The sequence below is a fragment of the Notothenia rossii genome (genome assembly GCF_949606895.1).
Source record: "Notothenia rossii genome assembly, contig: scaffold_105, whole genome shotgun sequence".
Classification (NCBI taxonomy): Eukaryota; Metazoa; Chordata; class Actinopteri; order Perciformes; family Nototheniidae; genus Notothenia; species Notothenia rossii.
Window position 1 is genome coordinate 97286 of NW_027640204.1, and position 26243 is coordinate 123528.

The 26243-nt window shown below is 38.8% G+C and overlaps 1 protein-coding gene and 1 long non-coding RNA gene across 3 annotated transcripts; both read right to left on the reverse strand.

Annotated features, from left to right (window-relative positions):
* Positions 1–20665: 20665 nt before the first annotated feature.
* On the reverse strand, positions 20666–24069 carry LOC307026972 (uncharacterized protein). 2 transcript variants are annotated; one of them, XM_079695128.1, is made up of 9 exons: positions 23880–24069; positions 23621–23738; positions 23453–23544; positions 23224–23341; positions 22773–22889; positions 22464–22655; positions 22093–22245; positions 21619–21818; positions 20666–21450 (listed from the first exon to the last, which is right to left on the reverse strand). In XM_079695128.1, the coding sequence occupies exons 1-9, from the start codon at positions 24036–24038 to the stop codon at positions 21391–21393; spliced, it is 1209 nt and encodes a 402-aa protein (XP_079551254.1). In that variant the 5' UTR covers positions 24039–24069; the 3' UTR covers positions 20666–21390. The 2 variants fall into 2 exon arrangements, with proteins under 2 accessions (XP_079551254.1, XP_079551255.1); XM_079695129.1 differs by lacking the exon at positions 22093–22245.
* An 891-nt stretch (positions 24070–24960) lies between these two features.
* LOC307026973 lies at positions 24961–25834 on the reverse strand. Its single transcript, XR_013804499.1, has 4 exons — positions 25807–25834; positions 25445–25614; positions 25276–25374; positions 24961–25086 (listed from the first exon to the last, which is right to left on the reverse strand). It is a non-coding gene; the product is annotated as an uncharacterized lncRNA (long non-coding RNA).
* Between the last annotated feature and the right edge of the window lie 409 nt (positions 25835–26243).

The following is a 26243-nucleotide window of genomic DNA, read 5'->3' on the forward strand; positions in this document are numbered from 1 at the left end:
CAACCTCAGAATCTTAATACTTGGCCTGTGCCAATGTTAAAAACTAAATAAAACTCCAACATCTTCAGGTGAACTAAATCACGTATTTCAATAGCTCTGAATTTCTGATGAGCATCTGTGTTATTCCTAAATAAAATCCTTTTTAAAATCTTAATATAATAATGAGCTGCTCATGTTTGTGGTAAAGTCACACACTAATGTTATGGATTCAAAAATAACTAAAGTCATGATACTGTCAAAGTGAATGGATTTCCTTAGTGTATCTGTCCTGTATGGTACATCATTCTCTGCTTGGATCGTCTGCCGAAATCCCATCAATTGCACCTGGCAATACTGCTTCTACCTGTCTATTATTAAGCTGAAAAAATGAATGCAGAATTCCAACATACTGTCATCAAATGTCTTTCTATTATGAAGTTAAATTGCCCTTCTAAAACTAGTCTTGTGTTAATTTATATCCCCACAATGACCTAAAAAATAAAATCTATGGCTTTTACTTCTAATTATTTACCAGGCTAGAGACAGGATGTTGTCTAAATTAAATTATGTCTCATTAAATGACTATGTTTGGCTTAATTTCAAACTCCACTTACTCTAATATCTGTTAAAATATTACAAAAGAAATTCATTATCACAGGTCAACTTCTTTGGTATACCCATTCTGAAATTGCATCTCTCACAGTAGCCCCTTGGTCACTGATTCTGCATCTGTTTTGCCTGTTCAACATTCAATCAATATTTAGAAACATGTCAACATTCATCAAACAGTATCTTATAGACATGGAGCAGGTTAATTCTAAAACTATCATTCAATGCTCAGTTTGAACATCTGAGATGGGGCTGCAGGTTTCTTTCAATCCCTAAATGAAAAATGTAAATTTGACAGCCTTGTAGACATTATACACATTCCCCCTTTTTACACATGAACTCATGTGTAACAAAATCCTGTAATGGGGAGGGAAAACAACGTTCAGGTAATCATTGGTTAGGGACATACCAAATACAATTTTACATCCATTATTTTCCACTGTAAACACTTCAGTGAAAAAAAGTGTTTCTCTCCATCTTTTAGTCCTAAAAGAAACAGAATCTTCAGATTTAGTTTGAGTTTTACATTTGCAAACCGCCAACTCCTATGGGAGTAAAATATCATCAAGTCGATTAGAAACGGGTCACATGTGCGGTTTTCCATTTTTGTGGAATTTTTAGGAAACCTCTCGTTTCCCTTGGAGCTCCAAAATAATATGTTAGTCCAAAAACATGCTTGGTTAGTTATTATTTTAGAATCATGCAGTTACACTGATCACATGCCGGCATACATTCACACTCACACTGTCTGGTTGTCAAGTCAGGTTTGGTCAGGTACACCCCAGACTCAGTCATTGACAGAGCTTTTGTCACACTGTCAGTCAGGGTCAAAGGTAATTTGGTCTCATGGTGTTTTGGCCATGTGTTTTGCTCTGCAGAGACTTTTCAGAAGTAATTCAGCATAGGCAGGAATCCTTTTTCTACAAAGATCTGTCAAATGCGGAGCGCCATTAATTCACGATTACAATTATCCTTTTCAAGATGGATCTAACTTTTCATTGGGACCTCTGCTTCCCACATTTCCTGAAACTTGGTACACAATTCACTTCCTTATAGTACCACTACTGCAGTTTATTTACACCTAATTTGTATCAAAATGTCAAATAGATCTATTTCAGAAACTTGTGCACATAACTATTATCTTCTTGAGTCAAAACATTATTAGGATCTGCGAAGCTCTGCCATGTATGTCATAACTCATTTACATTCATTTATCTTCAATTCTGCTCTACTTAAAGAAAAATGTTAACCTCTTTAACAGTGTGTGGAACCTTGGGTGTCCGGACATGTAATAATTACTCCCTCCTTTATCAAGGATTAAAAACAGAAGTCATTTCATCAATGGTTAGGTTTGAATTCAGGAGTTATCACTGATGGCAGGTATGTTTTTTAATAAATAACATCTCTAGATTTCAGTTCATCACTGATTAAATGGATGTCCATTGGAAGGTGGTGGCGCTTTTCTTTTAAACTCATAATCTGGTACCGTGCGCTCCCTGTGAAGCTTCAAGTAAGATTTTAAAAAAACAACTGCAGGGTGGGTTGAGTGACCCCTTCTCCCTATCAGCTGTCTGTTGTCAATAATATGCACAGTTGCAATAAGTGATCCAAGGCACCACATGTTTTGCTCCCAATTATAATGCTTTTTCAAAATTGTGAGTGTATTTTTAAAACTCTACGTCTTGGAGTACAAACAACAGTTATTTCCACATTAAAAGTTATCCTATTACAATAACTATGCTACAATGGTGGTGAAATCAATACTTTAGATTGGAATACTATATTTGGCTTGGTACTAACTTTCCCTTCAACATGACCCATAAAAATAAAGATTTGTCTGATTTTATAGAGTGGTTACTAAAACTCACCCTTTAAACCAGGAGTATTCAACTAAAATTCAACGAGGTCCAGTTAGAGAAAATCTCCCCATGTAAAGGTCAGGAACATCAAAATGTCTAACTTGCTTTATGAATTAGTGTGAAATATTGAAGTAGCCTTGCAGCTGAATCAACGTCTGCATGTAATCCACAACTGACTGCCAATCAAATAAAGAAAGTACAATTCAAAAACAACAATATGTATTGTCAATTAACATTGAACTATACAGATATACGTCAAATAATTTGGATATGTGTAATGTTCCTCTCGGGCTGCATTTAAAAATAAAATAGAGAAAATAAATAAAATAGCTTTTGAAAATGTGTGCATCTTAAAAGTGCTTAATTTTAGATAAATAAAGTGTAGCAGCAGCTTGAATTTCTCTTTTTCTTTGTTAACCGTTTCACATCATGACTTAACACTTTCAGCCGATTATAGAACAATATCAGTCTTTACACATCATAACAATTGAACAGTTTTAAAGTTTCTCTTTCTTTCCCTTTTATATTGCAGTCCTTTTTTTTGTTCAGTGCGAGAATTGAGCTTGAAATTGTCCTGCCAGGAGTTTAAATCTGGGCTGAAATGGTGTCAGGGCCATTCTCATACACACATGCAGGTGCTCATTGGTTAGCCTCGGTTAGCCTGCCCTGGAACGATATTTAGTTTTTATTTTGATCCTGGTGGACTGATTTGCCGAACTGCATTGTCGGAGCGTTGCGTTGCGTTGCGTCGCGTCGTGTTGCTCGCTTCAAAAGTTGAGCAATATTCAACTTTTGAAGCTTCGGCGGAAGCGTCAGCCAATCAAATCATATGCCAGTACAAGCTCTAGCCAATCAAACCGCGTGCTTGTGTGTACGGGCGGGAGATTCATGTGATTGGTTGATGGTCGAGTTTCAGACAAGCTCACCGGCAAGCTTCAACGCGCGCCACCGTGTGGACGCTGCGTCAGGGTGCATCTCACTTCGGTTAAGTGGATTCCTTGCGTCCCTCACTTGCGTTGTTTCCCTGCGACTAGTCCCTCCCACCAGGGAAGCATGGAGAGACGCAAGGAAACCATGAGAAGCAGGGAAATTAGTTTTAAGAGCCATTGCTCTTAAAACTCATTTCCCTGCTTCTCGTGGCTTCCTTGCCAAGGGACGTCCTTTCCTCCGGAGCGTCGCGTGAAGCGACTTCCGTTTGTGATGACTCCGCACAGCTGATAGTCTGACAGCAGCCAGCTCTGTCCCCGTTATTTTCACAAACACCCCCGCCACACATTTACCGACACAAAGATTTGTTGTAGACCCAAATAAATAAAATAAAATAAGAGCTCATTCTCAAAAAAGATAAACGCCATTCTTAAAATGTATAAACGAACAATAGTTTGATTAATATTGATTAGAGTGCACAATCTAAATAAAAATAATTGTGGATATGTAGCAGATTAACATTTTAATAGCACTTAATGACTGACTGAATGGAAATGACAATAAATGAAAATGTAAAACGAAAAAAGCGATCATGAAAATGTTTCCAATAAAAGAATAAAATGATTTCTGACCACTTTGTTGTTCAGATATATCAAATATTTGTAACTAAATGATACATTAATTGAAACAAAACACTGTATAAACTGAGGAGTGACTCCCGTGAGGTTCATGTGTTTTCTTCACTCCGCTGGGAAACTGCTCTCATGTCAAGAAGCATCAGATCAGTGCATGCACTGCATCGTCCAATCAGTGAGCGATACACAGTAAGGGGGCGGGGTGAGTGAATGAGGATTTCAATGGAGGATGGTCTGGTAGTTCCTCGATTATCGCTCCTCCATTATCACTCCTCGATCCTCCGGCAAAAATAAGGGACGGTACTCAAGATGGCGCAGACAAATCAACTTCCGGTGATACCGAGACCGAGGAGCGAGGAAATGAATAATAACCGAAGTGAGATGCACACTCACTTTCCTCTCCGCTTGCTTCTCTCTGCCGCTCTTTCGTCTCTTTTTCTGTGTTTCTCTCCCTGTGTTGCTCATTCCTCTCTTTCGCCCCCTGTCGGCAGCGGTTAAAATAGAATCGCCCCGTCATAATTGAAATCCCCTATTAATGTATTGATTATAGGTCCGGGTCCGTATAGGTCGGCGTCTGGGTCCGGATCCGGACCGCGGTCCGCCTCTTACTGAACTATGCTTTAAACTAACCCTAACCCTAACCCTTAAAATGAGATCAATACTGTAACAAATTAAAACACTACCAAATTCACACATGAATACAATCTCTAATGGTGTAGTTGGTCAACATGATGAAAAGATTGAAGAATTTTTTCTAATCTGCACTCCTAACTCCAAACACCCACTGCTTAAAGTGTAGTGAATATTTCCATCATGTCTCCCCCTTTACCCCACAGTACCTTCAGTGTGTTTTAGTTTTATGTTCTCATTTGACTTTAATAGTTTCCTCTTTACTGCTATTTTTATTTACCAACTGATTAATTCATGGGTAATACAAATATTATCTTTACTTATTTATCAAGTCAATTCAAGTTTTTTTAATTTGGCCTTTTTTTTATGTGAGTTTGTGAAAGTGTGTTTATTAGTGCTAGGGGGAAACGATTATTTTGAAAACGATTAATCGGGCGATTATTTCATCGATTAGTCGACTAATCTAATGATTATTTTTCTGTTGTTCGATTTATAAAAAACATAATGTATCTCAAATAAATACCAAAAAATATTACTTCATTCATGACAACTGCACACCAGCTTACGTGCAGCCCTGGCCTGGACATTGCTTGGCTCCGTTAGTTGACATACATTGATACTATAAGCTGACTAACGTTAGTCTAATGTTATGTTTGACTCGTAAACGACCACAACATGAGTTAGCTCTCTGTGCAGTTTGTTCGTTCCGGGTTAGTAGTGTTGGAGATTTGGAGGATGTTTAAAACCAACCTCGTCTCCGCGTGTCGTTTGGTAAGCTAGGTAAATTCGTAAAAAGGAAGGGATTAAGAAACACCAGAATGCAAGTTAAACAATAATCTTGTTTTAATGATAAAAAGTAACAATACAAATACAAAGGAAGTACTTCCTGCTCTTCCTCCAATCTCACGGATCTGGTCAGTTTGAAGAAAAGAAGAGACTGGTCTAAAGAAAACATAGGCTTATATCAAAAACCCCAGGAGGAGCTATGCGGCTGCATAGCTCCTCCTGTAGGAAATAAACAGGAAATAAACATTAATTCTACAAGACTTTAACTGCCTTATATCTGAAAATGTATCCGGGAATTCCCCTGTTAATTGCAAGGACTATTGATAATTAACAGAGAGACCCTAGGGGCCTCTTCTTGGTATCTGCTAGGCAGAAGTCACTCAATGCAGAAATCACAAGTTTAACACACATTCTATATAAGGTGACATTAAAATGAATACACCAGATTGAACTTTCCTGCCATAACACGTTACTTTAATCCTTCAAATAATTCAAATAATCCTTCAATTCCCCCTTTTGGTCTCGCCCCACGAGACCAACACACATAAGACATTTGAAACACAGCTACTGTCATTCCTTGCCAATGTGTCTGCTCCCCAACAGTATACCTTTGTGAACAGAACACAACTTTCAATGTCAGTGAAGGAACTATCAGAGTGCGAACCTGAGTGCCACAAAGCAGCATCCTTGCATGTTGTTGAATCCTCAGGCCCCCCCCCCCCCCCTCAGCGGAAAACGCCAACAACAACAAGGGCAGCTGATAGGGAGGGGGAGATGCTGCCTTTCCTTCAAAGGTGGAACTGATGAATCTGATCAGAGAGAAGTAGACTCCTCTGCTGCCTCAAGAAGTCCCCCAGCCTGCTGACAGCCGCTTCCGAGTCGTCTGCTGTAGGGATGTCCGCGAGGTCCTTCTCCTCCAGTCCGCTGATGACAGCTTCCGAGTCGTCTGCTGTAGGGATGTCCTCGTTGACGATAACCAGGTCCGTCCTGATGTCCTCCATGGTCCTAGCCGGTGATTTCCTCGCCGCACACTGGCTCCAGTAGTACCAGATGTCCCCCTTTGCTCCTCGGCGGACGGCATGAGATGTCCTCTGGGTCACTCTGTAGAGGCCGGAGAACCTGGGGTTGAGTCACGTAGGCCTGACGAACTCCGATGTGTCGGCCTCCTGCTCCTCGGGTCCCCCTTTTGGCGTCAGCAACCGGTGTGGAGAAATCTGATACCCACCCCTCAAGTCTACGCTCAGGGCTTCTGGGCCCTCAGGTGGTTGACCCACCACTGGTAGGCTGCTTCAGAATTCTAATACTTGGCCTGTGTCAACAAAATAAACCCCAACATCTTCAGGTGAACTAAATAACATATCTCAATAGCTCTGAATTTCTGACAAGCATCTGTGTTATTATAAATGAAATCCTTGAGATCCTAATATCTAAATATAATATGAACTGCTAATGTCTCTGGTAAAGAAACACACTAATGTTATGGATTAAAAACAACTAAAATCATGATACTGACAAAGTGAATAATTTCCTGGTGATACTGCTTCTACCCGTCAGTGCTTAGATATTATCAAGCTGAAAAATGAATACAGAAATCCAACATACTGTCATCAAATGTCTTTCTATTATGAATTTAAATTAAATGTATATCCCAATAATGATCTAAACCAAAAAGTCTATGTCTTTTACTTCTTTACCAGGCTAGTTACAAGATGTTGTCTAAATTAAATTATATCTCAATACATTACTATGTTTTAACTTAGCTGTAATATGTTCTTTCTACATTTCAAATCTCAGTTACTTTAATACCTCTTGAAATATTACAAAATTGTTTTCATTATCACAGTTCACCTTCTCATTCTCATTCTGGAATTACCTCTCTCAGTAGCCCCTTGGCCACTGATTCTGCATCTGTGTTACCTGTTATAACTCAATCAATATTAGAAACATGTCAACATTAATCAAACAGTATCTTATCCCCGGATATGGAGCAGGTTAAATCTAAAACTGTCAATCAATGGTCAGATTGAACATCTGAGTTGGGGCGGCAGGTTTCTTCCAGTCCCTAAATGAAAAGATCCCACACTCCCCCTTTTTACACATGTACACATGTGTAACAAAATCCTGTATGGGACGAAAACCTTCAGGTAACCAGTGGTTATAAGAAAATACCAAACATCATTCACAAATGTACATCCATCATTTTTCACAGTAAACACTCCAGGGAAAATAAGTGTTTATTTCCAGCTGGCAGTCCTAAAAGAAACAGAATCTTTAGATTTTAGTTTGAGTTTTACATTTGCAAACCGCCAATTCCTGTGGGAATTAGAAACGGGCACATGTGCATTTTTCCAAATGTGTGGAATTGTAGGAAACCTGTGTTTCCCATGGAGCTCCAAAATAATGTGTTAGTCTAAAAACATGCTTGGTTAGTTATTGTTTTAGAATCATGCAGTTGCACTGATCACATGCCGGCATTCCATTCACACTCACACTGTCAGGTTGTAAAGTCAAGTTCGGTCAGCCCCAGAGTCAGTCATTGATAGTGCTTTTCTCAAGTCACACTGTCAGTAAGGGTCAAAGGTCATTTGGTCTCAGTTTCATTGGCCATGTGTCGTGCTCTGCGGAGACTTTAATATTCTACTAGCTGGAGTTGTACTAGTGACATCATTGTGTTGATGTCAACCAATGCAACAAAGTGTTTCTCGTGTTCGCAGCACCATTTTCTTCAGATGTTTAACAAACAAATTATCAATACACTTTATTAATATACCGCCCCTAGGAAACACAATACCTGACAAATGTTCATGCAAGGCGTTCTTAAGTGAACCTGCAGAAAACGGCCTTTCGAATTAATATTCCAAATTCATCAATAATAATAATAATCCATGTTATCAATTTGTTTACCCTTAGAAGTGAACATACCTCATAATGTTACATCAGGATGTTAAACTAAGCTTTGGCCAAATCAATCATTATTACTGTTTCAGATCTAACTGGAGGTTGAACAAACAAAACCTTTTTTTGTTTACATCATGCAAACCACTAACATATTTTCTAATTTCAGCATCAGCTTTGTTACTCTAAAATTACATCCTAAATAGGAATACTAGGAATGAAAAAAATATTTAATCTCTAGAAATGTTCTTAACAAATGGAGAGTAATGCCATCTTTCTATCTAGTGAATAGCCAACATATTTAAAAAATGTCAGATTTACAAAAATAAGCCTAAATACTCTTTTACTATCAAAGTCTAAAGATAGACCTAAGCTGAACAGTTTTGGTAATGGACAATTTAATCTAGAAACAACACAAAAGGGGACCTGTGTTCTTATGTGTTCTTCAAAATACATTAGTAAATACCTTGTGAAGTATTCACAATATAACGAGTCCTCTCTAGGATATGAAATCCATTTATCTTTAACCAGATACTATTTCCCTATTTATTTTTAGTTCATGATAATAATGGTATAACGTCCACACATTTACCCATAGCTAGTCACTATGTCAAGATTATCATGTGTGACATAATAATCAGATGTCTTGTTTGCCAAACAAGGATATTAAACTTTAATCTTTTCAGTATTCCAGACCATCATTAAACAATAAGCCTCCCTTCCTAAACACTAAGCATATCGTTCTACACCACCTTCTGGTAAACTCTTGCACAGTTATGCTGTAAAATCATTGCATGATTTCTTCAGAGTCTGAACAGACTGAGACCAGCCTGTCTCTTGATCTTCTCATATTGAGAACAGTCAATGATTCATTGTCCTCTTCAGCTGTAGTCAGTGGCAGGGTCTCCAAAAAGCTAGAACCGGCCCTGGTCAGTGGGCTCCAAGGAAACTTTCTCTGGCATTGGGATGTCCTGAGGGGGAAGGAACCTCTGGATCAATGTGATACAATCAGCAGACACACGTTGTCCTCTGTACCGCAGAAATCCCCCAAAACTGCAGTACCTCTTCACACCACTGTTGCCTTGACAACGAGGCACAAGCAAACTGTCAAAACCTCCTCTGAGATGTGTTCTTTGCACGGTTCTTCTGTTTGCAATGAGCAACATTTCACCAACACACTGATTCAGAGTACAACCCAAAGGTGGCGCACAACTATCCAATGCTGCTGTAATCACAGCAAATCAGCTACTAGAGAAAAACTCAATGTAAATCTCTCTTCCAGCGGGTGGAAAAAATAAAACAGCTGAGTGTCTATATGGTCAGGAATGCTGAAACATGTGAATGTTAAACCCATTAATGGTAACAGTCTTCCTATTCTTCACTACTTTAGTTCTAAGTTAATAGGCAAAACAAAAAACTTTTCTTAACCACTATAGATTCATCTTTAATCTTCTTGCTTATTCTATTATTTTCAAATTGTTTATCTAAGTTGTGTGTTACAAGCATGGTTAGATTTGTAACAGAATACAAAACTAACTGTATCCAGCGCTATATATTTAAAACAAGTAATCTGACTACAGTTAATGAATATATTTTTGGAACACTTAAAGGAATTATTACAAAATGTAATCTTCATTATTACTAAAGCTGAAACCTAAATAAATCATCACGGAACATTTTTCTGTCCTTATTACTTAATTGTTTCAATAAAAACTAAAAGCATTGTGAAAACTCCCATTTTTGAGAACATCTCTCAACACTCTTATTCCATCTAAGCACGAATGTTTATGACAAACTCGTCCTATTAATCCCAAACGGTCTTTAATGGTATCTATTGTGAACTTTTCTTAATATTAATTGTAAATGCAACGTATGTTCTCTTTAGAACAAAGACAGGATAGTTGCAGCTGAAACTGGTTAATAGCAATGTTCTCTTAACCTAGATAAGCCTGTTGTTCTTATATCAAGTAAATATATTCTTATTTTATGTTACTCATAGAACAATATGACATTTTCCAGAATAGTAGTAACTCTATATAACCTGTACTCTCTCTATACTTCTTCAAACCATCTGACTTTTCTCTCACTCTTCCTCTCTGCGCCCTGCAGCTGCCGGCCCAAGCTTCTCTCATCAAAACCTCTTTTGTTCTCCAACTGTGTGAGATGGCTTTTAGCCTCGTGTAGCACCTCTGTCATGCTTAAACATTAAGAGATTCCCTCTGACAAACTTAGAAAAACCTTCTTTTTACTTTCTACTCCTTCTTCATAAACTTAAAAACACCATTGTGGTGGATCGTTTACGTTTTCAGTTTCCTATCTACTTTAAACAACCATCAACTGAGAGTAACTGTATATGATAACAACTCCTAAATAACCTCACAATATATATTTCTTCCAATGAGTTCGTTATTTCATGTCTAACAAATTCTCCTCTTTCCATGTCTTATTCTAGATGGAAAAATCCACCTATCATATTTAATTAGAATAAAACCTTAACTTTAATGTACTTCATATACTCAGTAAATCTCTTTTTACTTTCCCCAAAGGTTACTGTATGTAATATAATATTCCTTGAAGTATAATTAAGTACAATCCTTAGTTAATGACAAATACCATGAAATTCACAACGCAATGCAACGGTATCAATCAGTTCTCAAAGACTATGTTTAAATAGCAGCAATTCATTGTTTCTTATTTATTTCAATATATCTACCACTTCAAATCACCCATTGATCTGTTAATTTTCAATGTATTTCACTCAAACTTCAGATCACTAGAGACAAAAGCAATCAGACACCCTCCGGGCCGCTGCTGCTCTCGAGAGGAAAAAAGGGGGGGGAACTCTCACAGACAAATACTGACACCCCCTTCTCTCTCCCCCGCTGTAGCTCTCAGCCTCTTTAGGAAAAGGGGGGCTTCTTTCAACAATTAACACTTCTGCTATCCTTTTATTCAATTGTTCTGCTTGAACCCACTGTTCTCGTAAGCTCTTAACTCACGCTCCTCTCATTCAAATTCCCCCTTCATTATGACTTCGTATCTATTCATCTGACTTAGGCTGTTTCATGTTCAATAATATATTCTATTTATTCACAAGAAATATATCCTCCTTACTGTCTGTCCAGCTTTTAAGATGCGATATTTCTTTCAACAGAATGGGAGTTTAAACCCAACAGACTTATAACGCACCTTTTGGTTCCTATGAACCTCAGATTTGTTATTCACTTTAGCCATGGATAGAGACTCGATACTCTACTTGGCTTCCCCAGCAAGTATAGCCTGTGAGGACTCACATACCTCCACTAGGCCAGGGACTCTATACCCTTCCAGCCGTTAGAGACTCAATACCCTACGCTGAAATAATTGCTGATTCACTTTTATATGTATACAAAATTCCCCGTACAGTCTATTCAGCTTTTATTGTCCGATGTTTATTCCAACAAGTTTAGCAAGCCTCTCAGCGCGCTTCAACGCCGTCTTTCAACGATGTGACGCTGACATGGAGTCGTAACCCAGGCTTACAGAACTCTTTATCGTGACGTTTGGCTTTATAGATTCAACCCCACAGAACAAAGGATTAATGAGGTCCGGTCAATTCAAAATTGGTTTTTGAAGTTTGCGTTACTCTCCTTTGGATCACTTAACATAAATAACTCATCTCAAGCCCCGTCGAGCTGTGGATTAGTTATTTTGAGTCAGTCTTATATGGAGACTTAATACTACCATTTGACTACTCCAGACCGTCTAACTGTGGGGACTCTATACCTTCACTTTTTAAGCCAGGGACTTCAATACCCTTCCAGCTGTAGGAACTCAATATCCTACTTTACAACTAAAACACGTATCAGCTGTGGATTAGTTATTTTGAGTCAGTCTTATATGGAGACTTAATACTACCATTTGACTACTCCAGACCGTCTAACTGTGGGGACTCTATACCTCCACTTTTTAAGCCAGGGACTTGAATACCCTTCCGGCTGTAGGAACTCAATATCCTACTTTCAAACTAAAACACGTATTTGCATTGTTACTATAAAAACACTGTAAACTTCGTCTGACAACCCTAAAATGTGGAATATGGTCAAATCACAGATTTCGAATTAAACTGGTGTCTGCTCACCTGATACAGAGCTCTGTTTTTAGTTGTCAGAAGAGGCCGAGATGTTTAGCCCTGGACTATTCCGTCTGCTTGCTGCTGGTGGTCTCTTCCCCGAAAACACCCCACTCAGACACGTCGGGTCACCATTTGTTGGAGATTAGGAGGATGTTTAAAATCAACCTCGTCTCCGCGTGTCGTTTGGTAAGCTAGGTAAATTCGTAAAAAGGAAGGGATTAAGAAACAACAGAATGCAAGTTAAACAATAATCTTGTTTTAATGATAAAAAGTAACAATACAAATACAAAGGAAGTACTTCCTGCTCTTCCTCCAATCTCACGGATCTGGTCAGTTTGAAGAAAAGAAGAGACTGGTCTAAAGAAAACATAGGCTTATATCCAAAACCAGGAGGAGCTATGCGGCTGCCCCCCCCCCCCCCCCCGAGGGGTCCTCCACTTAGAAAAGACAGCCAATCATCGCGAGACAGAGGCGACCCTTACATTCGAGATAACAAACCTCTCCTTGCAAGTTTCACATACTTTTGGCATTTTATAAAGATAGTTTTAAGATATAGTTTTTTATAGTTGGATTATACAAATAACACATGTGAGTTTCCTTAACCTCAAACAATAATAACAAGAGGAAAACATCAGCTCTGATCTCAAGCAGTTAAAAAGTACCGCACACTCATTTAGCCTGCAACTCTTCCAGACACTTGAGCTATTGTTCTTTAAGAATATTCCCTGCAGAATCTTTATTTCAAATAAAAGGTTTCACATTGCATATTTCCAGCTTCCTTTACACATACTGTTATTATTAATACAAAGTAATCAACCACACACATCTATTTAAAACAAGTAGATTTCCCTGATCATTTGACATGCTGAAAATCTCAGGAAGAATGTCCCCTCCCCCAGCTCTCTCGTCCCTGTCATAAAAGCTGCTTCCATATCCTATAGAATAATAAAACATGTTTAAGTTAATTTCTCCACAATGTTTGTAGCCCTCCAGTACCCACATATGAAAGAATAAAAGCAGAGGAATCAAATAAAACACCAATACAGGAATAGTTGATAAATGATTATACAGGACATATGATCACAGTAAGGAATACACACACATATTCTCTATGAAGTGAGCCTTGTTATAGGTCTGAATGTCCTGTCCCCTGAAAGTCATGATTGTTGGTTGATTAACAGAAGTTTATTTGTTCTTGTGGCTTAATGGCTTCCCTGAACTTCCCTTCACCCCAAAGTCAACTTACTAGGAATGAATACATTTTATTGATAAGCTCAAAAGGACGTTTATCTTGTTTACTGCTGGGTGACCCAAGTCTCAAGGCCTGCAGGATGTGTAGGAGATAAACATTAATTCTACAAGACTTTAACTGCCTTATATCTGAAAATGTATCCGGGAATTCCCCTGTTAATTGCAAGGACTATTGATAATTAACAGAGAGACCCTAGGGGCCTCTTCTTGGTATCTGCTAGGCAGAAGTCACTCAATGCAGAAATCACAAGTTTAACACACATTCTATATAAGGTGACATTAAAATGAATATACCAGATTGAACTTTCCTGCCATAACACGTTACTTTAATCCTTCAAATAATTCAAATAATCCTTCAGTAGCGGCTACATAGCGGTGTTCTGCAGACGTAAACTAGCTACCATTCCATCCAACATTAAATGCTGACAAACGTTAACTAACACACAGCTGGCGCCGCTAGCTATTTTTATATTTTTTCATAACTACTATTAACATTATTGTCTATCGTTAGCCGCTACCTCTGATACAGAGCCGAAAATGATTAATAGAAATATATATATATATATATATATATATATATAATGTATACGTTTTTTACTAATGTGGTTCAGCTACCTGATTATGGAAAAAGACATGATTATGGCAAAACTTAACTTAATTTAAATAATAATCACTATTATGGGTCCATAAAACATTTATTCAGCACTTTTGAATGCATACAGTACATTAATTCCAAATCAAGTGCATTTTCTTTTCTCTTTCAGTGATATTTTTTCGGTGCTAAAACCCTTTCGGCCGAAACGGCCTTTTTAACCATTTTCGGCTGATACTTTTTGATGGACGAATATTCGGTGCATCCCTATTGGAAACATCAAATCATCACATTCATATGTGTATCTTTGTTGTTTTATTTTCCGAAAACAGGACTCCGCGGATGCTGAACTCAGCCTCCCCTGTACCCCATGCATCCTAATCAGAGGTTCGTAGTTGAATCATTTTTGCATCCCAGCAAGCTTGGAGATATGTTCTCCATTTGTTCTTAGGTTTACTGATGAGACGATTTGTTGTGATGAAAAGGTATAGAGTTGGTTGATTTTGTTTTGTAAATGGTGCTCAGAACTATGTTGATTATGGCCAAAATCTTTAAATGTAAGTACACTTGTATGTGAAGTCTGACAAACTAAATGCAGAATACCTTTTCAAAGTATTTGTTGCTTGTTCTTACCATAACCTGTGTTTGGACTGAGTATGGAAGATGTGGCGCGTGTGTACGTTATTATTTATTTAAATTACTAATGCATATTGTTTTTGTGATCTATGTTTAAGGTGACCATCTATTCGAGATTGCTGTTGATCAGGAAGTTGTGAATGACCACATCACCTCCCCCATTGTGGCCCTGAGCTATGCTTTCTGCTTGTTTTATGTCTGCAACATTGAATATCCAAAGGAGATGTCTCTTACCCTGGAATTCATGCAAAGGTAAGCAGCTCATTGTTTTGAAATGTATAAGCTGGGGTATTCAAATTCTGAGACTGGCTTCCCACCAGACAAAGCATGTAAAAAGGTATCCACTCATCTTCCCTTAGATTACTAGCATAGTTGTGCTCAATTCCAGGATGCTTATGGGATCATGGTTATTAAATATAATATATATTATATGTTTTGATCCCATTGACACTCTACAATCGAGCCAAGTTAGCCATTGCTCTTTGACAGGGGTCTTCAACGTTGTTCAGTCCAAGGACCCCTTAGCTGAGAGAGATGAACCAGGGACCCAAATGCAGATTCAAACTTTTCCATAGAGTTCATAGACCTGTTTGACAGCACTATCACCAGTGTTGTGTAAAGTTTGTTTGCTTACACATGATCTTTTCTATTGTTTGTTTCATGTTAATGTGTATTATGAAACATATAATCACTTAAACCCTCAATACTTAATAAATGTTCCTATAACACAGGCAGCACATTTTGCAGCTTCCTGTTGAAGGGCCATGCTCTTTCATATAACTTCAGACTACACCAAGTACATCAAAAAGGTCTGTCCTAAGGCATTTGGCATTTATTAGGCTCTGACACTGGGTGATTGGGAAAACATGTACAATATTCCTAACAACTATCTCTGAGCTATCTCTTTAACCAAAGACACACATTTAGGCTATTCTTTGTGAACTGCTTTTTGTGAGTAATAGAACAAAATCCATACCAGGATTCATGCCCCCAATATTAATACTTGTTGTGTACATTTGCACAGAGTGTCACAGTTACCACTCCACTCAACGTTTGACGCCTGTGCTCTTGTTGCAGATGAGCTTAGTGGTTGTGTCACACTTAAGATTGACTGAAATCTGACAAGTAGACTGCGATATTGTAGCAAATTTAGATGCAGTTTTTAATGCAGTGGTTGTATGTGTGAAATCAAAATTGAGCTGTCTATGTTTGTGACTAAAATGTATATAGACTGTGTACAATCATAATCGATGCAAATAAATCAACCCTCTTTACCTTGGCTGCCTGTGAAGCTGCTGCAATGAAATCTAGACCTCCGTCTTTGTGCACTGGATCACAACTCGCCTATGGTGATTATGTGGATTGGTCTGCATTATGAGAATACAAACAAACATGATCCACCTATAGTATGTAGCCAATAACCAAAACCATTGTGGATTTAGTAACTCTTCCTGTCAAATATTTAAGCAATAGCTCACGACAGGCCGTGGTATATGCTCATTATATCACAGCTAAGGGGCGTGGTTCGGCCCGACGCAGAGTTTTTATTAGTAAATAATGATGTTCAAAATAAAATAGTCCCTCCGTTGCCTTCTGCACAAAACATAGTGCAAGGTGGTTGCTATGCAACAACACTAACAGCAAGCGAAAATATTAGACAGAGAGCGTTGATCCATTATTTGGCTGTTTATTTACATGAATGTGTATGTTGCTGTTTATTGTGCATCCACTGAAAAACTGTCCAGCATCAGTAGCATGGCTTACGTGGTCACTTGTATAGGTTGAGGTTGTTCAAGGCTGTTGCTTGGCGTGGCGAGAATATTGCTCCACTTTCTCCGGTCCCCGAGATTGGGCTTCCAGTAGCTCTGGAGAGAGCTTTCGCACCTGTGGCCACTAACGGTCATAATTTCTCTGCTTTGTTTCGAGACCCGCATAAGAAAGCTTTTGAATGGTGGTACTTTTCCAGTTTCCTGCTCTTCACGTAGCTCTGCATGTCGTCGTTTAGGTGCTTTTTTTTTCTGGAGATAGGCACTGCTCAATCCACTCCTCCATACTATAGTAAGACCCCCCCGGAGGTCGAAGTTAATCTAAAATGTATCCATTTTATGCTTTGTAAGTTTGTTTCGTAACGGAAGAAATTTAAATATATTTATAAAACTGACAAGTCAAATCAAGCAATCTGATTGGTCGATAGCGTTTTTGCGGACCTCTTTGATTACAGATTTGAAAACATCGTTGCTTGCTTTAAAAGTAGCACAATTCATTATGTTAAACCTTCAAAAGTATCTAGATATCCCTGCCCTAATGCCAAAGGAACTGCACACTGAATATGTTTTGTCGTTTGATGTCTATGTCTGGACCGCTGCGTCAAAAAGGAGGGCTTCTGTCCCGTTACTTCTCCGCTGCTTTCTTGTTCCAGTGGGGGGGGGGGCGGTGCTAGTGAATTAATTTCAGGAAAAAAAAGAAAAAAGTTTGAGAAACACTGCGCTAGTACTGCAAACTTTATTATTAATAATAACAATTTTTTTTTAAATTAAAACATTTTTTTGTATCAAATTCTTTTTTTTTTTTTTCATTTTTTTTTTTTTTAATCATCTTGCGACGCCCACTTTGGGAACAGCTGCTGTAGGCTATGTCACAGTGGTGATTATGACAGGAAAAGTCACTAAATATACTATATAGCCTGGTTTGTCAGCACAAAATAATAGTTTTTGTTCATTCATATTGTAAAGGTGCATAATGTTTGTATTCTCAAATGCAAACCTATTACCACCACGAGGAGTGGTGATCCAGAACGTGTTCAGAGGGACCAGACAGAGGTCCCACTGTCATTGAAACAATCTACCTGGACAGAACTGTTTACAACAGACTCGCCGGCCATTTTTGACGGCTAATGTAAATTATATATTTTTTTGTCACAAAATGCATAAACATATTTCTGTTTCCTTAGAGTTTTCTTTGGAATGAATCCTGACCGAGTGTCCAAGGCTGAGATGAAGGGGAAGAAACAGCACCACATTCCTCCAAAACTGTCGAAGCTCGTGACTGAGCTGAAGGAATTTGATTGGCACATGTGAGCTTTCCTCCAAGCTCAAAACAGAACTTTTTGGACTGGACTTTTGGACTGAACACACACACACACTTCAAAAAAAAAAAGTTTACTTTTTTTTTATTTGTCACTGCATGTTCTCCTACAGGTTGGGATAGCGCCTGTCAGTGGGGAATGTTGAGTGGGAGGTGTAGGACGGAGTCGCTACATCCTCCTGGAGGGGGCTCCTCATTCCTCACTGACAGGTGAGCCAGTAGGGTGCAACAGTAATGGGAGAAAGGTTCTGTTTTTTCATTTCATCATTAAATGCACTTTATACATTAGCAAAAAGGAAATGAATGCACTTTTATGGAAAAAAATACATTTTTTTCAATTTCTATATATTGTGCTTTATTCAGTTTGCTTGAAAGTGTAATGATTGTTATTTATTTAGGATTAGGATATTAGGATTTTTTTTTTTTTTTTTATCCCACGATAAAAAATACATTAAAAAAAAGATATTAGGATTGACGGAAGTATCTGTAAATAGTACATACTAAGGACTGTTAAAATACGGAATTATCCGTATTAGGATTAACAGAAGTGTCCGTAAATATTACGGACAAAGTCTTGTTAATCTACAGAAATATCCGTTAAAGGGTTGACGGAAGTGTCCGTATATGGTACAGACAAAGTCTTGTAAATCTACAGAAATATCCGTTAAAGGGTTGACGGAAGTGTCCGTATATGGTACAGACAAAGTCTTGTAAATCTACAGAAATATCCGTTATAAGGTTGACGGAAGTGTCCGTATATGGTACAGACAAAGTCTTGTAAATCTACAGAAATATCCGTTAAAGGGTTGACGGAAGTGTCCGTATATGGTACAGACAAAGTCTTGTAAATCTACAGAAATATCCGTTAAAGGGTTGACGGAAGTGTCCATATATGGTACAGACAAAGTCTTGTAAATCTACAGAAATATCCGTTAAAGGGTTGACGGAAGTGTCCGTATATGGTACAGAAAAAGTCTTGTAAATCTACAGAAATATCCGTTAAAGGGTTGACGGAAGTGTCCGTATATGGTACAGACAAAGTCTTGTAAATCTACAGAAATATCCGTTAAAGGGTTGACGGAAGTGTCCGTATATGGTACAGACAAAGTCTTGTAAATCTACAGAAATATCCGTTAAAGGGTTGACGGAAGTGTCCGTATATGGTACAGACAAAGTCTTGTAAATCTACAGAAATATCCGTTAAAGGGTTGACGGAAGTGTCCGTATATGGTACAGATAAAGTCTTGTAAATCTACAGAAATATCCGTTAAAGGGTTGACGGAAGTGTCTGTAGAATAACGGAGAATGTCCTGGCAGCAAATTACCAGCAATTTGTCTGTTTTTCAACGTTTTTTTTTTTTTACAGTGTAGGTAGCTAACATTACCTACTAACCAACCAAGCTCGAGCAAACCGCACGGAGAGCTATAAGATAGTTAGCACTACCGAAGTGCACAGAACTCAAGCTGCACATCACACTAGGGCTGTTCCAACCTATGAATATGCTTTTATTTTAATGGAGAGGTAGCGCTGTTGACAGGAAGTTGTTGTTGCTATGGAAACAACGTGACGGAGATTAACGGAGAAAAGTAATATCTACATATAAAGACGGAGAAAGTAAACAATAAAGTTTATGGTTAAGTGTTAGCACCCCCCGAACAAGCTCTTACGTTGATATTGGAGATTTCAATATATTCAATTTGAAAGACCTAGGGCGAGATGTTTTTGTTTTGGGGGCTTTTTGCAGGGCTTCGTGCGCATTCCTGTGAGGAGGAGGTGGTAGCCGTTTCAGTCTCCATAGTGTTTAAAGTGCGATTGCGAACTGCTTGTTGTTGTTTTGGGTGACCCACGTGTGTGTGGCGATTTGCCGACGAAGAAATATGTCGTCAACGATATTTGAAGTCGACGCGTCGACATCGTCGACGCATCGCTACAGCACTAGTGTTTATGTGAAAACTCACTCATTTGGATTCCCTTTCCCGTCTCCTCTGGTTTCAGGCAGTGACTCCGGCCTCCTCACATTGTAAATCGACCATGCCAACTCCTCTGATTCTGAATTCGCCCCAGTCATCAGCCCTTGAATCCATCCACTGTAACTATTTTAGGTAGTCTTTGGCCCAGTTACATCTGCAGTCCACATCATGCCACTGTTCTTGTACTGCTTTGCATTTCATCTCCTCCTTTACAGTCTCTCTGCTGTTTTTATGGAGGGCGGATTCTGCTCTCATGTCTCACACTTTGCTCTTGTGCCAAATCTTGTGGCTCAGCTTGGAACTTCGTGCCCTGTCAGAGGGACTGATGAGACTAGATCTCTGCCTCTCAGCATGCCATTTGGTTCTGGCTGCCACAGGTGGAGATAGTTCTGGATGCAGTCTTGTTGTTGTTGGTTCAGCTCTGGTTCCCTGTCTGTTCGATGGAGAAGGAGGAGTCTCCTGCTTGGGTTAGGTCTTTTGTCTGCTTGGAGGGTCTGGGTCGTAGCCGTCTGACGCAGAGGGAGAGTCCAGGTCCCGGGACCACCTATAGAAATTCTAGCACACTGAGGTTAAATAAATCCAACCCTTTCTACTCTGTCTTTTTCTAATCATACTATCTGTATTGGTTATGGACAACAGAACATAAAATCAAGTTATGCAAACGGTTATAACATACAGTATTAAGAAATCATACAACACAAACATTTTTTTATGATTTAACTATGTATATTAAACATGTACATTCTATGTGTAAATCAAATATAACAATTTATAACAATGTATTATTTGGTTTTGAGAACAACAATGAGGTGATTCACCAAATAAACTATTTGTTGTTTATCTCAATGTCCCTATTTATACATCCTAAAAGACTGTGCATTGTACATGTTGATTGAAGTACTTCAATCAATCAGGTTAATAGCTGGAGACCAAAAAGGAAATATAACTGACAAAGCAATTAAAGCAAGTAACGCAAAAGAAACAAAAAAGAACAATTAGAGGAAAGCTGTTATTGGCCTGCGGTGTAACAGGTGCAGTCATATAAAGTTAATGACAGGTAAATCCTATAAGAGATCGAAAATAATAATGCATAGGCATCCCGTTCTGGGAAAAAAGGGAAAGACCTCCTGCTCTTGGACAATGATGTGCTCACCAAGTTGTATTGTAACCAGCAAGATATACTTGGAGATTTAGGAATTTACATTCTAGTGTTTCAAAAAGGATCAAAAGTGAATGGTTCATTGCTCAGGATGCATTCCAGGGACGCTGAGCATTTTCTTCAATACAATTTAAGTTGTGTACAAGTGAAATGTTTGGCCTGATGCTGCGGCATAGGGAAAAGTCATATGGTCAACATATTCAAGGGTGATCTTCCATTGAGGAGTATGAATACAATCTCTAAATATAAAGTCAGTAAATTATTTACATTTCTGATAGCACATCAAGTCTTGGCGGATATTCGTGCTTGAGAGCAGCAGCAATCTGGGGAAATACAGAGAAACAAAAAAGAGGGGCAGATCAGAAACCAAATTTGAGGTTTTTGAATCTACAATGTATGTTTAGCATTAATGAATACAAAAGTAACAGCAACATGTCGAGGTTGAGGCTAAATCAACAAAGATACTGTACATTAATTCATAAGTAAATGACCTGAATTATGTTTCCTTCTTCATCTTCACTGGTGTCTGGACTGCTTAGGCCACTTTGACTTTCCTCTTCATGTAGAAGGAAACAAGCATCAAGACCTAAAGCAATCTTGTACTGCTGCAGTACCACCTGCAACCTCTCCAATGCCTCAGCATGCTTCCTTCTTAGGGTGCACCCAAGTCCTCCATTCCCCTTGTCTACATCTGAAAATACACAAAATATTGTTATATGGACATACTACTATAAAGTAAGATTGCTTCACGAGGCCAGAGCACTTCAATGGAGTATATTCTCTCCCATGTACATATAAAGATGATTGTCACTGTCAAGGGACTTCATTGTGTAAAATGGCTGGGTCGAATGGGCAAAGGCCATTATACTCCATCCAATTTCTGTGACCAAGAATGATTTGGGCTGACTTTTTTTCCTTTAAAACTCATACTTTACAAGGTAGGTTAAGTTTTGCTTTCAACTTACCTTCCTCAGCCACCTTATTTTTTAGAGCAACTGCCATGTTCTGCAACCATGTGCAATGCTGCGCCATCTCCCACAATAGGATGCCTTTCTCCTCTTGCAGTCTCCGTGTAAGCATGACTTGATCAAGTATATTTTTCTTGGCTGTAAAGTTAGCTAAAATCCAATCACAGTTATGTACAGTATATACATGAATCACATTTTCATTATAGCATAACAATATGTTTAAAACTCCAAACATGTACTTTCAAAATAATCAAATGTAACGTAAATGAACGTTCTAACACTCTACATGATATGTGCATAACTCAGCAAGGTATACCTTCATATAACAGAACTTCAAATTAATTATTATGAAATATCTGAAAACTGACCCATGCCATGAACTTCCCACGGCCACAGCGCGGACATGATGCTCCCTCCAGAGAGGGAATGCTCCACCGCAGCAACATCTATGCCTCTGGCAGAGTCGTGTACCAGCTGGTTGTACTTCAGTACCTCCTGATTAAGGCGCTTTTTGTCGTCTGCAAGCTTCCTTCGAAGTTGATGGCGGAGCTTGCTGCTGTCTGAAAAAGACATGAAGTAGTGGGATAGGGATATGTGACAAACTATATTTGCAAGTGCAAAAAATATATATAATTCAGTAGGTTGAATCTGCAACCTAAAACATTATATTGTTATACCATTCTGTCGGTAAAGGGATTGCTTCCGCTGCCTCACACTTAGGTAAAGCCCCTCAATGCTTTGCTGCAGTGCTGTTTGAAGGATGTCTTCAGAAGTACCCGATGTTTCTGATGTTCCTGTAGAAATAATATTGGTAGTAAAATGTACTGTTACACAACACGTAACGGTTTTGAGAAACAAAGTTGTGCAACATATTTAACACCTTTTAACACAAATTGATGGTACAACTATGGAAACTGGAACATATCAGAGATAAACATGGACACATAGTTGGCTTGCTATTGCTTGAAGATTATGTCCCTGTCTACTGAAATCCAGTGAGGGTCTCATTACGTGGCATGAAAAAATCAGCCTTATTGCCTTAAAATGGGCTGCTCTTTAGGATCAAATCTGTAAATTCAAACAGTCATGGACAATGATATGTAGCTGGTGTTATCTCGTCGTGCTTACCAGATGCCCATTCCTTCACGTCGGAAATCCACGTCGACACCATGTCATCTGAGACACAATGTAGCTCCGTCTTGAGTTCCTCAAGACTTGCAGTCTCTTCCAGGAGCCTCTTACTAGTCTGATAAACAGTAGACGATGGACATTTATCAAGATTAAAACTTTCTATGATTAACAACAAGCCATGTGCAAATGACAAAGGACACAAAAACACCTTTAATAGGAGGCTCACCTTCACATATATTGTGGAAAGTGCCTGATGAAGGGAGTCACCTTTTTTCCTGTTCCATCCCATTGCATGCACTGTGAGCATGTCCAGTCGTGCTTTTGAAAGCAATAATGAAGTTATGATGTGTCATCTAAAAAAGTATGCAATAATAGGGCAAAACCTTCCACTGACCTGCTTTGGACAGGTATTTTGTTGTCAGGGCACAATGGGACAGGTAGCTGTTGACCTGCTCCACCTCTTCCCCAGCGGTCATCCCTGCTCCCTCCTGGTTCTTCCCACTCCATATAATCTAATGGTGAAAGGTTGCTGGAATTGTTGTGCAAAGAGGCTACATACTACTATACTAAACAGTATAGCTTAGATATTTACTACTTCAGTATTATAAATATAACAAATCTAAATGTACGTGATACAAAAATATTTCACATACCTCGCATTTGGTAGTATGGGCTCGAGCATGCATTACACTGAGGAATGGCTTCATGGTGGTCAGCTCCTGGAGAGCAGGAAGGACACTTGCAGCTTTCTCCATGTACGGCCAGTACTTGCAAGCCACATCCATGGCGAAGAACTTGGCTTTGGCTGGCATGAGTTCCTTTTGAAGATACAGGGGGTAGGCAAATATCTCCACCCTGTACATATTTAAGGCCTTCAAAAGAAACCCATGGCGACATACAGCCACCTCCATCCCTTCTTCATCCAGCTTCGAAGCCCTCCTTGACGTCTGCCTCGCTGCTGTCCACTGGGAGTCCCCACATGTGCCTCTTCCCTGGGTCTAAGACACACATTACATCATGACAAATCAGTTAAAAGCAATGGAATCACGATCTACACCATTTGTTCTAATTATCTGATTTTGGAGTAGATGGTAAGGAGAAGTAGCTGAATTTGAAGAAAGTCAGGGTTGGATATACATGGCTATTTTTGTGATATACCTATGAGGTAAAATGACGAATAAAAACTTGCATTTTTCAGTGATCTCTGTATTTTGTCGACAAATTCAGCTACCGTGCTGTCTTCTGCTACAAAGGGCCCATTAAAAAAGGCGCTGCCATCAGAACTGAGGAAAAAAAGATTAGCAAATATATCCATGAAATATAAAAAATGATCAAAAAAGTTAAATAACAACATTGTAAAAACAGCACCTTCCACTTCGCCGAAAGCGATACAGCTTCCTGTTTCCATCGGCAGAAACAGCCAACATCTCCGGCGTGCAGGCAGGGCAGATGAAAGGAGCACCACAGCAGAGCTGGTCTTCCTCATACGAGGCATAGGAGAAAGCTGCGCTGCAGTGCATCTCCGTTGACAGGTCCAGACTGGAAGATAATTACATATATTGCTGTGATTTTGTCTATTTACGGAAATGTTCAAATGTATAATATGGTAAAGAATATTTACACTTACTCTTCCTCCACACTTTGTGCGATGCTCCATCAGCTTTGCAAAGGCCTGTCTGGAGAATCCCGGAGAGATGACCTTGAGCTCTTCAAAGGAGCTCAGGAGGTCCGAGGTGTAAAGTGTGGAAATACTGACCGAAGCTGGCCAGTATCCACTCTTAAGGAGGACTTTCAAGTCGGGGGTCCACTGCTGCTGGCAAGTTTGACAGACATATAGTGGCAGATGCAAGTCATAACGCCCTTGGAACAAGTAAATAGACATAATTAAGACACATTTTACAACAGTTCCATCTACAAATAGTCAAAGATGAACAGATATTACATGAAGGTTTTACTCCAAGTGGAAGCACAATGCCTCAGCCCACAACAGTAAACATATAACAACAATTCAATAGAAATCCAAATATATATATATATATATTTGTTTACCATTGATGGTAATTAAAATCACTGGTTTGCCTGGTACCACAGTGAAGTTTGTGCCTTTACAGGAGCAGTTGGGTGCCTTCACAGTTGGCAATATGCAAGCTGTAAAAAAAAAAAAAAAGCACTAATTACTATTATATGAACATCAAAATGCAAGTTTGAGAGAGCATACCTTGGTCATGGGTGTCATATCCACCTTCCACTCTAACAACACACGTTGTTGGACAAATTGGTTTAAAAAAAACATTCATTAAACTGTCCCTGTTGTGGAGTGGCTGGTTCTTGTGATGAAGTACATCACAGTCTCCACAGAACCACTCCTCGGGGAGACACTCTCTACACCTTGGGAGGAAATACAAAATTATTCTAATATCCTAGAATTACTTTCATTTTCATGTGGGTTTTCTCTAGTTATCCAGTTTTCTAACATCCCAAAAGTCATGCATGTTAGCTTAAATAGCAGGGCACTGAGCATTAATACTGAAAAATTACAATTAGGTAAAGTAATTTAAATAAAGGTAAATGTTATCTCACCTAATAACAGCCGGCTTGTGGCAGAGGCCACACAGGGGTTGACCAACAGCCTCTTTTTCTAGGAGGCATTGTAGGTGGTGTGGTCTCGCTTCTTTCCAGCGCTCTGAGGCTTTCTGCTGCCGAAAAGACCAGGATGAGGCAGAGCTTTTTTGAGGCTCAGGAGGAGGACATGAGGAAAGAATGTCAGAGAGTCTCTCCATATTCTTTTCTGTGAACAGAATGGGAAACTTTAACTGTAAATGACTATATTTAAGATGAACACTAAAAATCAAGGATCATTTATTTACTCAGTATGGAACTGGCCAATATATTTACTGAATTAAATTCCTCGTTCGAGTCCTGAACTGTCAGTTGCGTATAAGGTTATTTTCTCTCACTAACACAATTTATTTAAAAATTGATTTTAGTTTTAAACTTAAAGCCATTTTTGTGATTTA

What these genes read in the sequence shown, in the direction of transcription:
- LOC307026972 (XM_079695128.1), bottom strand. Translation starts at nt 24,038, where the DNA reads ATGCCAGCCAAAGCCAAGTTCTTCGCCATGGATGTGGCTTGCAAGTAC. An exon ending in TTTCCACAATATATGTGAAG is followed by an intron (nt 23,342 to 23,452) that starts GTGAGCCTCCTA and finishes ACTGTTTATCAG; the next exon opens with ACTAGTAAGAGGCTCCTGGA. An exon ending in GTGGGAAGTTCATGGCATGG is followed by an intron (nt 22,246 to 22,463) that starts GTCAGTTTTCAG and finishes ATTGGATTTTAG; the next exon opens with CTAACTTTACAGCCAAGAAA.